This window comes from Bombina bombina, chromosome 4, assembly GCF_027579735.1.
Source record: "Bombina bombina isolate aBomBom1 chromosome 4, aBomBom1.pri, whole genome shotgun sequence".
Classification (NCBI taxonomy): Eukaryota; Metazoa; Chordata; class Amphibia; order Anura; family Bombinatoridae; genus Bombina; species Bombina bombina.
Genome location: NC_069502.1, coordinates 233,550,015 through 233,570,221, shown reverse-complemented (window position 1 = coordinate 233,570,221; position 20,207 = coordinate 233,550,015). Strand labels below are relative to the sequence as shown.

Sequence of the window (20,207 nt, the reverse complement as noted above, 5' to 3'; positions counted from 1 at the left end):
AAAGGAGGAGCCTGCAAAATCGTTAAAACCAAATTGAGACTCCAAGGAGGAGAAATTGATTTAAGAACAGGCTTGATACGAATCAAAGCCTGAACAAAAAAAACAGTGACCATCAGGAAGCTTAGCAATCTATGAAATAAGACAGAAATAGCAGAGATTTGTCCATTCAACGTATTTGCAGACAAATCTTTATCCAAACCATCCTGAAGAAACTGTACAATTCTAGGAATTCTAAATGAATGCCAAGAATAATCATGAGTGGAACACCATGAAATATAGGTTTTCCAAACCCTATGATAAATCTTGCTTGAAACAGACTTTCGAGCCTGTATCATAGTGTTAATTACTGAGTCATAGAAACCTCTATGACTAAGAACTAAGCATTCAATTTCCATGCCTTCAAACTTAGAGATTTGTGATCCTGATGGAAAACTGGGCCTTGAAAAATAAGGTATGGTCTTATAGGAAGTGACCAAGGCTGGCAACTGGACATTCGGACAAGGTCCGCATACCAAAACCTGTGAGGCCATGCTGGTGCTATCAGAAACACATAAGATTGTTCCAATATGATCTTGGAGATCACCTTTGGAAGAAGAACCAGAGGCAGAAAAAATGTAAGCAGGTTGGTAAAACCAGGGAACTGCTAGAGCATCCATTTCCACCTGAGGATCCCTGGACTGGAAAGGTATCTGGGAAGTTTCTTGTTCAGATGAGAGGCCATCAAATCGATTTCTGGAAGACCCCACACATATGTACAAGTTGAAAAAAAAAAACATTCATGTATAGAATGACGGCTAAGATAATCCGCTTCCCAATTGTCTACACATGGGATATCAATCGCAGAGATTTGACAAGAGTTCGATTGCACCCAAGAAAGTATCAGATACTTCTTTCATTGCTAAAGGACTGCGAGTCCCCCATTGATGATTAACATATGCCACTGTTGTGATATTGTCTGTTTGAAAACAAATGGAGTTCTCTCTTCAATAGAGGCCAAACCTGAAGATCTCTGAAAATAGCACAGAGTTCTAAAATATTGATTGGCAACCTCACCTCTTGAGGATTCCAAACCCCTCTTGCTGTCAGAGACCCTCAGACAGCTCCCCAACCTGTAAGACTTGCATCTGTTGTGATCACAGTCCAGGAAGGACAAACAAAGGAGGTCCCTTGAACAATAAGGTGATGGTTCAATCACCAAGTCAGAGAGAGTTGAGTGTTGGGATTTAAAGGGACATGAAACACAAAATATGTCTCATGATTCAGATAGAAAAACATAATTTATGTAAGAACTTACCTGATAAATTCATTTCTTTCATATTAGCAAGAGTCCATGAGCTAGTGACGTATGGGATATACATTCCTACCAGGAGGGGCAAAGTTTCCCAAACCTTAAAATGCCTATAAATACACCCCTCACCACACCCACAATTCAGTTTAACGAATAGCCAAGAAGTGGGGTGATAAGAAAAAAGTGCGAAAGAATATAAAATAAGGAATTGGAATAATTGTGCTTTATACAAAAAAATCATAACCACCACAAAAAAGGGCGGGCCTCATGGACTCTTGCTAATATGAAAGAAATGAATTTATCAGGTAAGTTCTTACATAAATTATGTTTTCTTTCATGTAATTAGCAAGAGTCCATGAGCTAGTGACGTATGGGATAATGACTACCCAAGATGTGGATCTTTCCACGCAAGAGTCACTAGAGAGGGAGGGATAAAATAAAGACAGCCAATTCCTGCTGAAAATAATCCACACCCAAAATAAAGTTTAATGAAAAACATAAACAGAAGATTCAAACTGAAACCGCTGCCTGAAGTACTTTTCTACCAAAAACTGCTTCAGAAGAAGAAAATACATCAAAATGGTAGAATTTAGTAAAAGTATGCAAAGAGGACCAAGTTGCTGCTTTGCAAATCTGATCAACCGAAGCTTCATTCCTAAACGCCCAGGAAGTAGAAACTGACCTAGTAGAATGAGCTGTAATCCTTTGAGGCGGAGTTTTACCCGACTCGACATAGGCATGATGAATTAAAGATTTCAACCAAGATGCCAAAGAAATGGCAGAAGCTTTCTGGCCTTTTCTAGAACCGGAAAAGATAACAAATAGACTAGAAGTATTTCGGAAAGACTTAGTAGATTCAACATAATATTTCAAAGCTCTAACAACATCCAAAGAATGCAACGATTTCTCCTTAGAATTCTTAGGATTAGGACATAATGAAGGAACCACAATTTCTCTACTAATGTTGTTAGAATTCACAACCTTAGGTAAAAATTCAAAAGAAGTTCGCAACACCGCCTTATCCTGATGAAAAATCAGAAAAGGAGACTCACAAGAAAGAGCAGATAATTCAGAGACTCTTCTGGCAGAAGAGATCGCCAAAAGGAACAAAACTTTCCAAGAAAGTAATTTAATGTCCAATGAATGCATAGGTTCAAACGGAGGAGCTTGAAGAGCCCCCAGAACCAAATTCAAACTCCAAGGAGGAGAAATTGACTTAATGACAGGTTTTATACGAACCAAAGCTTGTACAAAACAATGAATATCAGGAAGATTAGCAATCTTTCTGTGAAAAAGAACAGAAAGAGCAGAGATTTGTCTTTTCAAAGAACTTGCGGATAAACCTTTATCTAAACCATCCTGAAGAAACTGTAAAATTCTCGGAATTCTAAAAGAATGCCAAGAAAAATGATGAGAAAGACACCAAGAAATATAAGTCTTCCAGACTCTATAATATATCTCTCTGGATACAGATTTACGAGCCTGTAACATAGTGTTAATCACAGAGTCAGAGAAACCTCTTTGACCAAGAATCAAGCGTTCAATCTCCATACCTTTAAATTTAAGGATTTGAGATCAGAAGGTCTGGTCTTAGCGGAAGAGTCCGTGGAAGAGTCCACGGATGGCAAGAGGCCATCCGGACAAGATCCGCATACCAAAACCTGTGAGGCCATGCCGGAGCTACCAGCAGAACAAACGAGCATTCCTTCAGAATCTTGGAGATTACTCTTGGAAGAAGAACTAGAGGCGGAAAGATATAGGCAGGATGATACTTCCAAGGAAGTGATAATGCATCCACTGCTTCCGCCTGAGGATCCCGGGATCTGGACAGATACCTGGGAAGTTTCTTGTTTAGATGAGACGCCATCAGATCTATTTCTGGAAGCTCCCACATTTGAACAATCTGAAGAAATACCTCTGGGTGAAGAGACCATTCGCCCGGATGCAACGTTTGGCGACTGAGATAATCCGCTTCCCAATTGTCTATACCTGGGATATGAATCGCAGAGATTAGACAGGAGCTGGATTCCGCCCAAACCAGAATTCGAGATACTTCTTTCATAGCCAGAGGACTGTGAGTCCCTCCTTGATGATTGATGTATGCCACAGTTGTGACATTGTCTGTCTGAAAACAAATGAACGATTCTCTCTTCAGAAGAGGCCAAGACTGAAGAGCTCTGAAAATTGCACGGAGTTCCAAAAACATAATTTATGCTTACCTGATAAATTCCTTTCTTCTGTTGTGTGATCAGTCCACGGGTCATCATTACTTCTGGGATATAACTCCTCCCCAACAGGAAATGCAAGAGGATTCACCCAGCAGAGCTGCATATAGCTCCTCCCCTCTACGTCACTCCCAGTCATTCGACCAAGAATCAACGAGAAAGGAGAAACCAAGGGTGAAGTGGTGACTGGAGTATAATTTAAAAGATATTTACCTGCCTTAAAAAACAGGGCGGGCCGTGGACTGATCACACAACAGAAGAAAGGAATTTATCAGGTAAGCATAAATTATGTTTTCTTCTGTTATGTGTGATCAGTCCACGGGTCATCATTACTTCTGGGATACCAATACCAAAGCAAAAGTACACGGATGACGGGAGGGATAGGCAGGCTCATTATACAGAAGGAACCACTGCCTGAAGAACCTTTCTCCCAAAAATAGCCTCCGAAGAAGCAAAAGTGTCAAATTTGTAAAATTTGGAAAAAGTATGAAGCGAAGACCAAGTTGCAGCCTTGCAAATCTGTTCAACAGAGGCCTCATTCTTAAAGGCCCAAGTGGAAGCCACAGCTCTAGTAGAATGAGCTGTAATTCTTTCAGGAGGCTGCTGTCCAGCAGTCTCATAGGCTAAACGAATTATGCTACGAAGCCAGAAGGAGAGAGAGGTAGCCGAAGCCTTATGACCTCTCCTCTGACCAGAGTACACGACAAACAGGGAAGACGTTTGTCGAAAATCCTTAGTTGCCTGCAAGTAGAACTTGAGGGCACGAACTACATCCAGATTGTGTAGAAGACGTTCCTTCTTTGAAGAAGGATTCGGGCACAGGGAAGGCACCACGATCTCTTGATTGATGTTCCTGTTAGTGACTACCTTAGGTAAGAACCCAGGCTTTGTACGCAGAACTACCTTATCTGAATGAAAAATCAAATAAGGAGAATCACAATGTAAAGCTGATAACTCAGAGACTCTCCGAGCCGAAGAAATAGCCATTAAAAATAACACTTTCCAAGATAACAACTTTATATCAATGGAATGAAGGGGTTCAAACGGAACTCCTTGTAGAACGTTAAGAACAAGGTTTAAACTCCATGGCGGAGCAACAGTTTTAAACACAGGCTTGATCCTAGCTAAAGCCTGACAAAAGGCCTGGACGTCTGGATTTTCTGACAGACGCCTGTGTAACAAGATGGACAGAGCTGAGATCTGTCCCTTTAATGAACTAGCCGATAAACCCTTTTCTAAACCTTCTTGTAGAAAGGACAATATCCTAGGAATCCTAAACTTACTCCAGGAGTAACCTTTGGATTCGCACCAGTATAGGTATTTACGCCATATCTTATGGTAAATCCTTCTGGTAACAGGCTTCCTAGCCTGTATCAGGGTATCAATAACCGACTCAGAAAAACCACGTTTTGATAAAATCAAGCGTTCAATTTCCAAGCAGTCAGCTTCAGAGAAGTTAGATTTTGATGTTTGAATGGACCCTGTATCAGAAGGTCCTGTCTTAGAGGTAGAGACCAAGGCGGACAGGATGACATGTCCACTAGATCTGCATACCAAGTCCTGCGTGGCCATGCAGGCGCTATTAGAATCACTGATGCTCTCTCCTGTTTGATTTTGGCAATCAATCGAGGAAGCAGCGGGAAGGGTGGAAACACATAAGCCATCCCGAAGTTCCAAGGTGCTGTCAAAGCATCTATCAGAACCGCTCCCGGATCCCTGGATCTGGACCCGTAGCGAGGAAGTTTGGCGTTCTGGCGAGACGCCATGAGATCTATCTCTGGTTTGCCCCAACTTCGAAGTATTTGGGCAAAGACCTCCGGATGAAGTTCCCACTCCCCCGGATGAAAAGTCTGGCGACTCAAGAAATCCGCCTCCCAGTTCTCCACTCCCGGGATGTGGATTGCTGACAGGTGGCAAGAGTGAGACTCTGCCCAGCGAATTATCTTTGATACTTCCATCATTGCTAGGGAGCTTCTTGTCCCTCCTTGATGGTTGATGTAAGCTACAGTCGTGATGTTGTCCGACTGAAACCTGATGAACCCCCGAGTTTTTAACTGGGGCCAAGCCAGAAGGGCATTGAGAACTGCTCTCAATTCCAGAATGTTTATTGGCAGGAGACTTTCCTCCTGATTCCATTGTCCCTGAGCCTTCAGAGAATTCCAGACAGCGCCCCAACCTAGTAGGCTGGCGTCTGTTGTTACAATTGTCCAGTCCGGCCTGCTGAATGGCATCCCCCTGGACAGATGTGGCCGAGAAAGCCACCATAGAAGAGAGTTTCTGGTCTCTTGATCCAGATTCAGAGTAGGGGACAAGTCTGAGTAATCCCCATTCCACTGACTCAGCATGCACAATTGCAGCGGTCTGAGATGTAGACGTGCAAAGGGTACTATGTCCATTGCTGCTACCATTAAGCCGATCACCTCCATGCATTGAGCTACTGACGGGAGTTGAATGGAATGAAGGACACGGCATGCATTTAGAAGCTTTGTTAATCTGTCTTCTGTCAGATAAATCTTCATTTCTACAGAATCTATAAGAGTCCCCAAGAATGGAACTCTTGTGAGAGGAAAGAGAGAACTCTTCTTTTCGTTCACTTTCCATCCATGCGACCTTAGAAATGCCAGAACTAACTCTGTATGAGACTTGGCAGTTTGAAAGCTTGAAGCTTGTATCAGAATGTCGTCTAGGTACGGAGCTACCGAAATTCCTCGCGGTCTTAGTACCGCCAGAAGGGCACCCAGAACCTTTGTGAAGATTCTTGGAGCCGTAGCCAATCCGAATGGAAGAGCTACAAACTGGTAATGCCTGTCTAAGAAGGCAAACCTTAGATACCGGTAATGATCCTTGTGAATCGGTATGTGAAGGTAAGCATCCTTTAAATCCACTGTGGTCATGTACTGACCCTTTTGGATCATGGGTAAGATTGTCCGAATAGTTTCCATTTTGAACGATGGAACTCTTAGGAATCTGTTTAGGATCTTTAAATCCAAGATTGGCCTGAAAGTTCCCTCTTTTTTGGGAACCACAAACAGGTTTGAGTAAAACCCTTGTCCTTGTTCCGACCGCGGAACCGGATGGATCACTCCCATTAATAACAGATCTTGTACACAGCGTAGAAACGCTTCTTTCTTTATCTGGTTTGTTGACAACCTTGACAGATGAAATCTCCCTCTTGGGGGAGAGAATTTGAAGTCTAGGAGGTATCCCTGAGATATGATCTCTAGCGCCCAGGGATCCTGAACATCTCTTGCCCAAGCCTGGGCGAAGAGAGAGAGTCTGCCCCCCACTAGATCCGGTCCCGGATCGGGGGCCCTCGATTCATGCTGTCTTTGGGGCAGCAGCAGGTTTCCTGGCCTGCTTGCCCTTGTTCCAGGACTGGTTAGGTTTCCAGCCTTGTCTGTAACGAGCAACAGCTCCTTCCTGTTTTGGTGCAGTGGAAGTTGGTGCTGCTCCTGCTTTGAAATTCCGAAAGGGACGAAAATTAGACTGTCTAGCCTTAGCTTTGGCTTTGTCTTGAGGCAGGGCGTGGCCCTTACCTCCTGTAATGTCAGCGATAATTTCTTTCAAACCGGGCCCAAATAAAGTTTGCCCCTTGAAAGGTATATTAAGTAATTTGGACTTAGAAGTTACATCAGCTGACCAGGATTTTAGCCACAGCGCCCTACGTGCCTGAATGGCGAATCCTGAGTTCTTAGCCGTAAGTTTGGTTAAATGTACTACGGCCTCCGAAATGAATGAATTAGCTAGTTTAAGGACTCTAAGCCTGTCCGTAATGTCGTCCAGCGTAGCTGAACTAAGGTTCTCTTCCAGAGACTCAATCCAAAATGCTGCCGCAGCCGTAATCGGCGCGATGCATGCAAGGGGTTGCAATATAAAACCTTGTTGAACAAACATTTTCTTAAGGTAACCCTCTAATTTTTTATCCATTGGATCTGAAAAAGCACAGCTATCCTCCACCGGGATAGTGGTACGCTTAGCTAAAGTAGAAACTGCTCCCTCCACCTTAGGGACCGTTTGCCATAAGTCCCGTGTGGTGGCGTCTATTGGAAACATCTTTCTAAATATTGGAGGGGGTGAGAACGGCACACCGGGTCTATCCCACTCCTTAGTAACAATTTCAGTTAGTCTCTTAGGTATAGGAAAAACGTCAGTACTCGCCGGTACCGCAAAGTATTTATCCAACCTACACAATTTCTCAGGTATTGCAACAGTGTTACAATCATTAAGAGCCGCTAAAACCTCCCCTAGTAATACACGGAGGTTCTCCAATTTAAATTTAAAATTTGAAATATCTGAATCCAATCTGTTTGGATCAGAACCGTCACCCACAGAATGAAGCTCTCCGTCCTCATGCTCTGCAAGCTGTGACGCAGTATCAGACATGGCCCTAGTATTATCAGCGCACTCTGTTCTCACCCCAGAGTGATCACGCTTGCCTCTTAGTTCTGGTAATTTAGCCAAAACTTCAGTCATAACAGTAGCCATATCTTGTAATGTTATCTGTAATGGCCGCCCAGATGTACTAGGCGCCACAATATCACGCACCTCCCGGGCGGGAGATGCAGGTACTGACACGTGAGGCGAGTTAGTCGGCATAACTCTCCCCTCGCTGTTTGGTGAAATTTGTTCAATTTGTACAGATTGGCTTTTATTTAAAGTAGCATCAATACAGTTAGTACATAAATTTCTATTGGGCTCCACCTTGGCATTGGAACAAATGACACAGGTATCTTCCTCTGAATCAGACATGTTTAACACACTAGCAATAAACTTGCAACTTGGTTACAATCTTATTAACAAAAACGTACTGTGCCTCAAAGAAGCACTAAACGGTTAAATGACAGTTGAAATAATGAACTGAAAAACAGTTATCGCATCAATCCTTGAAAAACAACACAACTTTTAGCAAAGGTTTGTTCCCATTAGTAAAGTAACAATAATTAAATTTGGAACATAAAAATTACAGAGCAACGTCTTTTAATCACAGTCAATATATAAGTCTCACAGCTCTGCTGAGAGAATCTACCTCCCTCCAAGGAAGTTTGAAGACCCCTGATTTCTGTTAGAGATGAACCGGATCATGCAGGAAATACAAGAGTAACTGACTGGAAATTTTTGATGCGTAGCAAAGAGCGCCAAAAACGGTCCCTCCCCCTCACACACAGCAGTGAGAGAGAAACGAAACTGTCACAATTAAAACAAGCAAAGTGCCAAGTGGAAAAATAATGCCCAAACATTTATTCACTCAGTACCTCAGAACATGCAAACGATTCTACATTCCAGCAAAAACGTTTAACATAATAAATACCTATTAAAAGGTTTAATGTACTTTTAACAGAGTAATTCCAGTGAAATACCATCCCCAGAATACTGAAGTGTAGAGTATACATACATGTCATTATAACGGTATGGCAGGATTTTCTCATCAATTCCATTCAGAAAATAAAAACTGCTACATACCTCAATGCAGATTCATCTGCCCGCTGTCCCCTGATCTGAAGCTTTTACCTCCCTCAGATGGCCGAGAAACAGCAATATGATCTTAACTACTCCGGTTAAAATCATAGTAAAAAACTCTGGTAGATTCTTCTTCAAACTCTGCCAGAGAGGTAATAACACGCTCCGGTGCTATTGTAAAATATCAAACTTTTGATTGAAGTTATAAAAACTAAGTATAATCACCATAGTCCTCTCACACATCCTATCTAGTCGTTGGGTGCAAGAGAATGACTGGGAGTGACGTAGAGGGGAGGAGCTATATGCAGCTCTGCTGGGTGAATCCTCTTGCATTTCCTGTTGGGGAGGAGTTATATCCCAGAAGTAATGATGACCCGTGGACTGATCACACATAACAGAAGAAATATTGATCGGTAATCTCACCTCCTGAGATTCCCAAACTCCTTGTGCCGTCAGAGATCCCCACACAGCTCCCCAACCTGTGAGACTTGCATGTGTTGAAATTACAGTCCAGGTTGGAAGAACAAAAGAAGCCCCCTGAATTAAACGATGGTGATCTGTCCACCACGTTAGAGAGTGTCGTACAATTGGTTTTAAAGATATTAATTGAGATATCTTTGTGTAATCCCTGCACCATTGATTCAGCATACAGAGCTGAAGAGGTCACATGTGAAAACGAGCAAAGGGGATCGCGTCCGATGCAGCAGTCATAAGACCTAGAATTTCCATGCATAAGGCTACCGAAGGGAATGATTGTGACTGAAGGTTTCGACAAGCTGAAATCAATTTTAGACGTCTCTTGTCTGTCAAAGACAGAGTCATGGACACTGAATCTATCTGGAAACCCAGAAAGGTTACCCTTGTCTGAGGAATCAATGAACTTTTTAGTGAATTGATCCTCCAACCATGATCTTGAAGAAACAACACAAGTCGAATCGTATGAGATTCTGCTAAATGTAAAGACTGAGCAAGTACCAAGATATCATCCAAATAAGGAAATACCACAATACCCTGTTCTCTGATTACAGACAGAAGGGCACCGAGAACCTTTGTAAAAATTCTTGGAGCTGTAGCTAGGCCAAACGGCAGAGCCACAAACTGGTAATGCTTGTCCAGAAAAGAGAATCTCAGGAACTGATAATGATCTGGATGAATCGGAATATGCAGATATGCATCATGTAAATCTATTGTGGACATATAATGCCCTTGCTGAACAAAAGGCAAGATAGTCCTTACAGTTACCATTTTGAACGTTGGTATCCTTACATAACGATTCAATATTTTTAGATCCAGAACTGGTCTGAAGGAATTCTCCTTCTTTGGTACAATGAAGAGATTTGAATAAAACCCCATCCCCTGTTCCAGAACTGGAACTGGCATAATTACTCCAGCCAACTCTAGATCTGAAACACATTTCAGAAATGCTTGAGCTTTCACTGGATTTACTGGGACACGGGAAAGAAAAAATCTCTTTGCAGGAGGTCTTATCTTGAAACCAATTCTGTACCCTTCTGAAACAATATTCTGAATCCAAAGATTGTGAACAGAATTGATCCAAATTTCTTTGAAAAAACGTAACCTGCCCCCTACCAGCTGAGCTGGAATGAGGGCCGCAACTTCATGTGGACTTAGAAGCTGGCTTTGCTTTTCTAGAAGGCTTGGATTTATTCCAGACTGGAGATGGTTTCCAAACTGAAACTGCTCCTGAAGATGAAGGATCAGGCTTTTGTTCTTTGTTGAAACGAAAGGAACGAAAACGATTATTAGCCCTGTTTTTACCCTTAGATTTTTTATCCTGTGGTAAAAAAAGTTCCTTTCCCACCAGTAACAGTTGAGATAATAGAATCCAACTGAGAACCAAATAATTTGTTGCCCTGGAAAGAAATGGAAAGTAGAGTTGATTTAGAAGACATATCAGCATTCCAAGTTTTAAGCCATAAAGCTCTTCTAGCTAAAATAGCTAGAGACATAAACCTGACATCAACTCTGATATCAAAAATGGCATCACAGATAAAATTATTAGCATGTTGAAGAAGAATAATAATATTATGAGAATCATGATCTGTTACTTGTTGCGCTAAAGTTTCCAACCAAAAAGTTGAAGCTGCAGCAACATCAGCCAGTGATATAGCAGGTCTAAGAAGATTACCTGAACACAGATAAGCTTTTCTTAGAAAGGATTCAATTTTCCTATCTAAAGGATCCTTAAAGGAAGTACCATCTGCCGTAGGAATAGTAGTACGTTTAGCAAGGGTAGAAATAGCCCCATCAACTTTAGGGATTTTGTCCCAAAACTCTAATCTGTCGGACGGTACAGGATATAATTGCTTAAAACGTTTAGAAGGAGTAAATGAATTACCCAAATTATTCCATTCTCTGGAAATTACTTCAGAAATAGCACCAGGAACAGGAAAAACTTCTGGAATAACCACAGGAGATCTAAAGACCTTGTCTAAACGTTTAGATTTAGTATCAAGAGGACCAGAATCCTCAATTTCTAATGCAATTAGGACTTCTTTAAGAACGGATAAATTCCATTTTAAATAAATATGACGATTTATCAGCATCAACCTCTGAGACAGAATCCTCTGTATCAGAAGAATCATTAGAATCAGAATGATGATGTTCATTTAAAAATTCATCTGTATAAAGAGAAGTTTTAAAAGACTTTTTATGTTTACCAGAAGGAGGAATAACAGACATAGCCTTCTTAATGGATTCAGAAACAAAATCTCTTATGTTATCAGGAACACTCTGAACATTAGATGTTGATGGAACTGCAACAGGTAATGGTACTTTACTAAAGGAAATATTTTCTGCATTAACAAGTTTGTCATGACATTTAATACAAACAACAGCTGGAGGAACAACTACCAAAAGTTTACAGCAGATACACTTAGCTTTGGTAGTTCCAGCACCAGGCAGCGATTTTCCAGTAGTATCTTCTGACTCAGTTGCAACGTGGGACATCTTGCAATATGTAATAGAAAAAACAACATATAAAGCAAAATTGATCAAATTCCTTAAATGACAGTTTCAGGAATGGGAAAAAATGCCAGTGAACAAGCTTCTAGCAACCAGAAGCAACAAATAATGAGACTTAAATAAAGTGGAGATAAAATTGACGCCCACATTATTTGGCGCCTAAATGCTATTAGCGCCAAAAATTACGCCACATCCGGAACGCCGACATTTTTGGCGCGAAAAACGTATGACGCCAGAAATAGAAAAAAAAATTTGCGCCAAGAAAGTCTGCGCCAAGAATGACGCAATAAAATTAAGCATTTTCAGCCCCCGCGAGCCTAACAGCCCACAGGGAAAAAGTCAAATTTTAAGGTAAGATAAAAATGATATATTCAAATGCATTATCCCAAATATGAAACTGACTGTCTGAAATAAGGAAATGTTGAACATCCTGAGTCAAGGCAAATAAATGTTTGAATACATATATTTAGAACTTTATAAAAAAGTGCCCAACCATAGCTTTAGAGTGTCACAGAAAATAAGACTTACTTACCCCAGGACACTCATCTACATGTTGTAGAAAGCCAAACCAGTACTGAAACGAAAATCAGCAGAGGTAATGGTATAAATATAAGAGTATATCGTCGATCTGAAAAGGGAGGTAAGAGATGAATCTCTACGACCGATAACAGAGAACCCATGAAATAGACCCCGTAGAAGGAGATCATTGAATTCAAACAGGCAATACTCTCCTCACATCCCTCTGACATTCACTGCACGCTGAGAGGAAAACCGGGCTCCAACCTGCTGCGGAGCGCATATCAACGTAGAATCTAGCACAAACTTACTTCACCACCTCCATAGGAGGCAAAGTTTGTAAAAACTGATTAGTGGGTGTGGTGAGGGGTGTATTTATAGGCATTTTGAGGTTTGGGAAACTTTACCCCTCCTGGTAGGAATGTATATCCCATACGTCACTAGCTCATGGACTCTTGCTAATTACATGAAAGAAATCACACTAGTAATTGGAATGAAGTCGTGGACTCTCCATGACATAGGAAAGAAATTGTGGTTCCGTCATTTTCTTCTAACCGCAAATTTTCAAAGGATCAATGGTTGCAGAAGGCCACTGAAGTTCTATATGCAAGCTACTAAGGACTTTCACAAATCCTCAAGCTTATTTGTTTTGTTCTCAGGTCAACTCAAGGGCCAAAATGCTACATCTGTAGCTTTAGCATCTTGGTTAAAGAATTTGATTCATAGGGCTTACTTTGAGGCAGTACAGACATTGCGTTTACTTATTACAGCTCATTCAACTCGTTCTGTGTCCAATTTTTGGGCCTTCAAAAATGAGGCATCAGTAAACCAAAATTGCAAATCTGCAACTTGGTCGTCATTGCATACCTTTATTAAATTTTATATTTTTATGTATTTACCTCGGCTGAGGCAGAAAGGTTCATCAGGCTGTAGATCCAGGTAAATAGGTGACCATTTTTTGTATGGACACCATAGCTTGGGTATTAGTTCCCAACAGTAAAGAATCGTGGACACTCACAACTTTAAGAAAACAATTTATTCTTACCTAATGAACTCCTTTCTTCCTAGGTGGTTTGAGTTCACGAACCCGCCCATTATTGTTTCTTCCTAGTTGACAGCATTTCTAGTTTGCAACTCTACCCTATTGTCTTTCCTACTTCCTTTCTCCTGTCTCTTGGCTAAAAGATAGACTGGGAGGTATAGGGAAGTAGGAGTGATATTGAATATCTTGGTGTAGGGTGTGTCTGCCTCCGTCTGGTGGACAGGTGATGAATTCCCAACAGTAAGGAATTGTGATCTCTCACCACCATGAAAAAATTTTTCCAGGTAAATAAATAGTTTTTTTGTATAATGTCAATTATTTCATGTTTGTGACATACCAGATTAGCACAAGGATATTAAAAGATTTGTCAGGAAAGCAGATTAAATCAGTGTCTTTCAACCAGTGTGCCATGGCACACTAGTGTGCCGTGAGAGATCCTCAGGTGTGCCGCGGCAGACTGAGAACAGTGTGACATATTTTTTAAATTTTGCTTGTTTTGATGTGACAGGCTCATCAGGCAGACAGGCAGGCATCATTTACAACCATGACATATTTACATTCATTCACAGACAATCATTATGATGTATAATATATGCTGTATTAGGCTACAATGTGTGATTTTGTATAATTTTGGGATGGTGGTGTGCCGCAGGATTTTTTAATGTAAAAAAGTGTGCCACGGCAAAAAAAATGTTGAAATTCACTGCATTAAATGACTGGTCCTGCTCAATTAAATGATAACTACTACATGATTACCTCTTCGTGCTGAAAGTTATCCACTAATCGTGCAAAACAGAGGCAAGTGCTTTCAACAGATTTCTTATCCTGAAGGGAAAAAACAAAAACACTTTGCATAAGCTCACATGGATTGTTAATAAAGTTCAACAACACTACATCTGTCGGACTTACAAAGATGCACTAGAGCAATTGCTATATTTCTCTCTCTGACTTATGCAAGATTGTGCACTATATTTCTTAAATGTTGCAAAGTAATTCAAAACTATATAACTAGTATTGGTGCTGATTACATTTCTTTAGTTATCTTTATTCTCTTTGACCAAAACAAGAATGGACAAATATTCACCTGATGTGTTAATCTCTGTGTCAGCAACGGCAGAGAATCTGCAACAAAATGAAACTCATCCGGGCTGATGCTCTGGCAGCAGTTGGCTGCTATGGCTAAAGCATTCCTCTGTGCATTGATACTGAAGAACTCCAGGTAAAGGAGACAGTCAGCAAGCCCTCCCTGCAAATGGAAAGAATACAGCATTAATAGTACATATTACTTTAAACTCATTTTATATCAGCGATGTATAACAAGCAGCTATGGAGCTACTACAGTAGTTAGACAGATTGTTTCAATAAATACTATGCTTCTCTGCTGTGCTAAATAACAAAATTGTCACTTTTTAAAAGGTACATTAAATACTAAATAAATACTACACATAATTATGCATTCAAATCAAGTATTAGTCTAAAAATATGAAGATGTTTTATATTTTTCATAGATTGTTTAAATATTGAAACAACTGCAAAACTAAGTGTCCTTAAAGCAATGGGTGGTGCCAAATTGTAACCTTGGTTTCATTTGCTGCTGAAGCCAAATAGGAACACAAATGAGTCATTGTGTGGGATTATAGCAGTGTTAATTTACTTTCACTTCTTATAGAAATGGGAAAGATCAAAATTTGCAGTGTTAAATACTGTAAAAGGGACAAAAACTAAATTTATGCTTACCTGATAAATGTATTTCTTTCTTGACAAGTTGAGTCCACAGATCATCTAATTACTATTGGGAATATCCCTCCTGCCCAGCAGGAGGCGGCAAAGAGCACCACAGCAAAGCTGTGAAATATCGCCTCCCTTCCCTCCAAACCCCAGTCATTCGACCAAAGCAAAAAGAAAGAAAGGAAGGTGCAGAGGTGTCTGAAGTTTATAACATACCAACAAAACATGTCTCTAAGAAAGCATGGCGGGCTGCGGACAAGAAATAAATACATTTATCAGGTAAGCATAAATTTTGTTTTCTTTCTAATGACAAGGTGAGTCCACGGATCATCTAATTACTATTGGGAATCAATACCCAAGCTAGAGGACACAGATAAGGGAGGGACAATCGAGGGACAAGGGAGGGACCCAAACTGAAGGCACCACTTGCTTGAAGAACCTTTCTCCCAAAGGAAGCCTCAGCCGAGGCAAAAGTATCAAATATATAGAATTTAGAAATAGTGTGAAGAGTGGAACAAGTTGCAGCCTTGCAAATCTGTTCCACAGAAGCTTCATTTTTGAATGCCCAGGAAGAGGAAACAGCCCTCGTAGAATGAGCCGTAACTCTCTCAGGAGGCTGCTGTCCAGCAGTTTCATAGGCCAAGCGAATGATACTCTTCAGCCACAAAGAAAGAGAAGTAGCCGTAGCTTTCTGCCCCTTACGTTTTCCAGAGAAAATCACAAATAGAGCAGAAGACTGATGAAAATCCTTAGTCGCCCATAAATAGAATTTCAATGCACGCACCCCATCTAGATTGAGCAGCAAACGTTCCTTCTGAGGAGGAGGATTAGGACACAAAGAAGGAACAACAATCTCCTGATTAATGTTCCGATCTGAAACCACGTTCGGGAGAAACACTAACTTAGTACACAAAACAACCTTATCCAAATGAAAAAACAAAATTAATGCTTACCTGATAAATTGATTTCTTCTATGGTAAGACAAGTCCACGGATTCATCCTTTACTTGTCGGATATCATCCTTCCCTACAGGAAGTGGAAAAGAGCACCACAGCAGAGCTCTCTATATAGCTCCTCCCTCAGCTCCACCCCCCAGTCATTCGATCGAAGGTACAGGAAGAAAAAGGAAAAACTACAAGGTGCAGAGGTGACTGAGTTTAAATAAAAAAATACAATGAATGTCTTAAAATGACAGGGCGGGCAGTGGACTTGTCTTACCATAGAAGAAATCAATTTATCAGGTAAGCATAAATTTAGTTTTCTTCTATAAAGGTAAGACGAGTCCACGGATTCATCCTTTACTTGTGGGATACAATACCAAAGCTACAGGACACGGATGAACAGGAGGGACAAGACAGATGGTTAAACAGAAGGCACCACTGCTTGATGAACTTTTCTCCCAAAAATAGCCTCCGAAGAAGCAAAGGTATAAAATTTGGAAAAGGTATGAAGCGAAGACCAAGTCGCAGCCTTACAAATCTGTTCAACAGAAGCATCATTTTTAAAGCCCATGTGGAAGCCACCGCTCTAGTAGAGTGAGCTGTAATCCTTTCAGGAGGCTGCTGTCCAGCAGTCTCAAATGCCAAACAGATGAGGCTTTCAGCCAAAAGGCAAGAGAGGTAGCCGTAGCTTTTTGACCTCTACGTTTTCCAGAATAGACAACAAAGATGATGTTTGACGGAAATCTTTGGTCGCTTGCAAGTAAAACTTTAAAGCACGAACCACGTCCAAGTTGTGCAATAGACGCTCCTTCTTAGAGGAAGGATTAGGACACAGAGAAAGAACAACAATTTCCTGATTAATATTCTTATTATTAACAACCTTATGAAGAAATCCAGGTTTGGTATGCAAAACCACCGTATCAGCATGGAAAACAAGATAAGGCGAGTCGCATTGCAATGCAGATAGTTCAGAAACTCTTTGAGCCGAAGAGATAGCAACTAAAAACAGAACTTTCCAAGATAGAAGCTTAATATCTATGGAATGCATAGGTTCAAACGGAACCCCTTGAAGAACCATAAGAACTAAATTCAAACTCCATGGCGGAGCAACAGGTTTAAACACAGGCTTGATTCTAACTAAAGCCTGACAGAACGACTGAACGTCTGGAACATTTGCCAGACGATTGTGCAGTAGAATTGATAAAGCAGATATTTTATCACCTCTTTCACTTTACTATTCCTAGTACTTAGAGTAGGCAAAGAGAATGACTGGGGGGTGGAGCTAAGGGAGAAGCTATATATACAGCTCTGCTGTGGTGCTTTTTGCCACTTCCTGTAGGGAAGGATGATATCCCACAAGTAAAGGATGAATCAGTGGACTAGTCTTACCTTTATAAAAGAAATAAGGTAAAGAGACTCATACTGCAATGCCAAGAGTTCTGAAACTCTACGAGCAGATGAAATAGCCACCAGAATCAAAATCTTCCAAGATAAAAGTTTAATATCTAAGGAATACATAGGCTCAAACGGAGCCTGTTGAAGAACCTTAAGAACAAGGTTAAGACTCCAGGGAGGAGTAACCGGTTTAAACACAGGCCTGATTCTGAACAAGGCCTAACAGAACGATTGCACGTCTGGTAGATCCGCCAGACGTTTGTGTAATAAAATAGACAAGGCAGATATTTGACCATTTAAGGAGCTTGCCGATATACCCTTCTCCAAACCCTCTTGGAAAACTCATCCGGATGGAGTTCCCACTCCACCCGGGTGAAAGGTCTGTCTGCTCAGAAAATCCGCCTCCCAGTTGTCCCCTCCTAGAATATGGATCGCCGACAGACAGCAGTTGTGGGCCTCCGCCCACTGAATTATCTTAACTACCTCCATCATGGCCAAGGAACTCTGAGTTCCACCCTGCTGGTTAATGTAAGCCACTGAAGTTATGTTGTTCGACTGGAAGCTGATAAACTGGCCCAAGGCTAACTGAGGCCAGGCCAGAAAAGCATTGAAGATTGCTCTCAGCTCCAGAATGTTTATGGGCAGAACCGACTGTCTGAGTCCATGTTCCCTGAGCCTTTAGAGAGCCCCAGACTGCTCCCACATCCTAGTAGGCTGGTGTCCATTGTCACAATCACCCAGGTGGGTCTGCGGAAGCAGGTTCCCTGGGAGAGATGATCCTGAGACAACCACCAAAGAAGAGAATACTTTGTCTCCTGATCCAGATGTAATCGGGGAGACAGATCCACATAATCTCCGTTCCACTAACTGAACATGCATAACTGCAGAGGTCTGTAATGGAAACGGGCAAACGGGATGATGTCCATGGCCGCTACCATCAGACCGATTACCTCCATACATTGAGCCACTGATGGCCGAGGAGAGGATTGAAGCGCAAGACAAGAATCGAAAATCTTTGATTTCCTGACTTCTGTCAGAAAAAATTTCATTGATAAGGAATCTATTATGGTTCCCAAGAAAACTACCCTTGTAGTTGGAACTCAGGAACTCTCTTCCAAATTCACCCTTCATCCGTGAGATCGCAGGAAGGATATCATTTCCGTGTGGGATTTTGCTTGTTGAAAGGATGATGCCTGAATCAGAATGTAGTCCAGATAAGGTGCCACTGCAATGCCCCGCAACCAGAGCACCGCCAACAGGTATCCCAGAACCTTTGAAAAGATTCTGGGAGCTGTTGCCAAGCCGTATGGAAAAGCCACAAACTGGAAGCGTTTGTCTAGAAATGCGAACCTCAGAAACTTGTGATGGTCCCTGTGGATTGGAACATTCAGGTACGCGTCCTTTAAATCTACTGTTGTCTCTATCTAGCCCCACTGCCTAGTAAACCTCCATGCTTCTTCATAACACTAACCAACTATAGCTTCTCCATCCTTTTACTACTCATCGAGTACCACTCTTTAAAATCATGCATGCATACTATGTTGGCATAACCTGTGTTGTTGACTTGGCAAGATCATGGTATTGGCACTGTACTTTTCTTCTCTGTCACTATTGTTGGATGTGTCATTATTGTTACATTTGTTTATGACTTCAATAAAAAACTATAAATATAAATCTAATGTTGTCATAAATTGACCTTCGTGAACCAATGGAAGAACGGAACAAATAGTTTCCATCTTGAAGGACGGTACTCTGAGGAATTTATTTAGACTTGAGATCTAGAATTGGTCTGAAGGTTCCATCTTTTTTGGGAACCACGATCAAATTGGAGTAAAACCCCAGACCCTGTTCCTGCATTGGGACAGGAACTATCACTCCCAGGTTGGAAAGGTCCCGAACACAGTTTAAGAACACCTCTCTTTATCTGGTCTAGAGAATCTTGAGAGTAGAAACCAGCCCCTGGGATGAAAGGTCTTTAACTCTAGTTTGTATCCCTGGGACATGATGTCCACTGCCCAGGGATCCTGAACATCCCAAACCCAAGCCTGAGCGAAGAAAGAAAGTCTGCCCCCCACAAGATCCGGTCCCAGATCAGGGGTAGACCCTTCATGCTGCTTTAGAGTCAATAGCGGGCTTCTTTGATTGCTTTCCCTTGTTCCAAGACTGGTTGGGCTTCCAGGAAGGCTTGGACTGTTGCTGCTTGGTAGAGGGAGAGGAAGGCTCAATTTTGAAGTTTCTGAAGAATAGGAAAGAAACCTAGGAGCGCCAAAATAGGCAGAGGAACTAAAATGACATATGGCGGGTGGGGTTAAACCATATATACAAAGGAAAAAAGGGTGGATAAATGGCGTTCTAGAATGTTATAAAGATTCTCACATATAATAATTACAGATAATTCAGTGTCTTTAAAGATATGTACAAATTAAATACAATTTATTACAATTAAAACACATAGGTAAAATCATGGATCCATGGTACAATAAGCGCAAAATATATAAAACATCATCATATAATAAAAACAAATGGTAATAGATTAAATAAAAGATGATGGTTGGACAATTATATCTGTAAATGGGAACAGTATTCCCTATATAAAGTGCAAATGTGCTTTGAAAAATGCACAAAAAATT

The 20,207-nt window shown here is 41.2% G+C and overlaps 1 protein-coding gene across 9 annotated transcripts in view; it reads right to left on the bottom strand.

Annotated features, from left to right (window-relative positions):
- Positions 1-20,207, bottom strand: part of TRIP12 (thyroid hormone receptor interactor 12) — a 1,052,161-nt gene that overhangs the window by 633,491 nt on the left and 398,463 nt on the right. For all 9 annotated transcript variants that reach the window (XM_053709826.1, XM_053709829.1, XM_053709830.1 and 6 more), the window contains 2 exons: positions 14,598-14,759; positions 14,270-14,338 (listed from right to left, as the gene is read on the bottom strand). In XM_053709826.1, the coding sequence (XP_053565801.1) occupies positions 14,270-14,338; positions 14,598-14,759 (231 nt within the window). The remainder of the gene's footprint in view (positions 1-14,269; positions 14,339-14,597; positions 14,760-20,207) is intronic.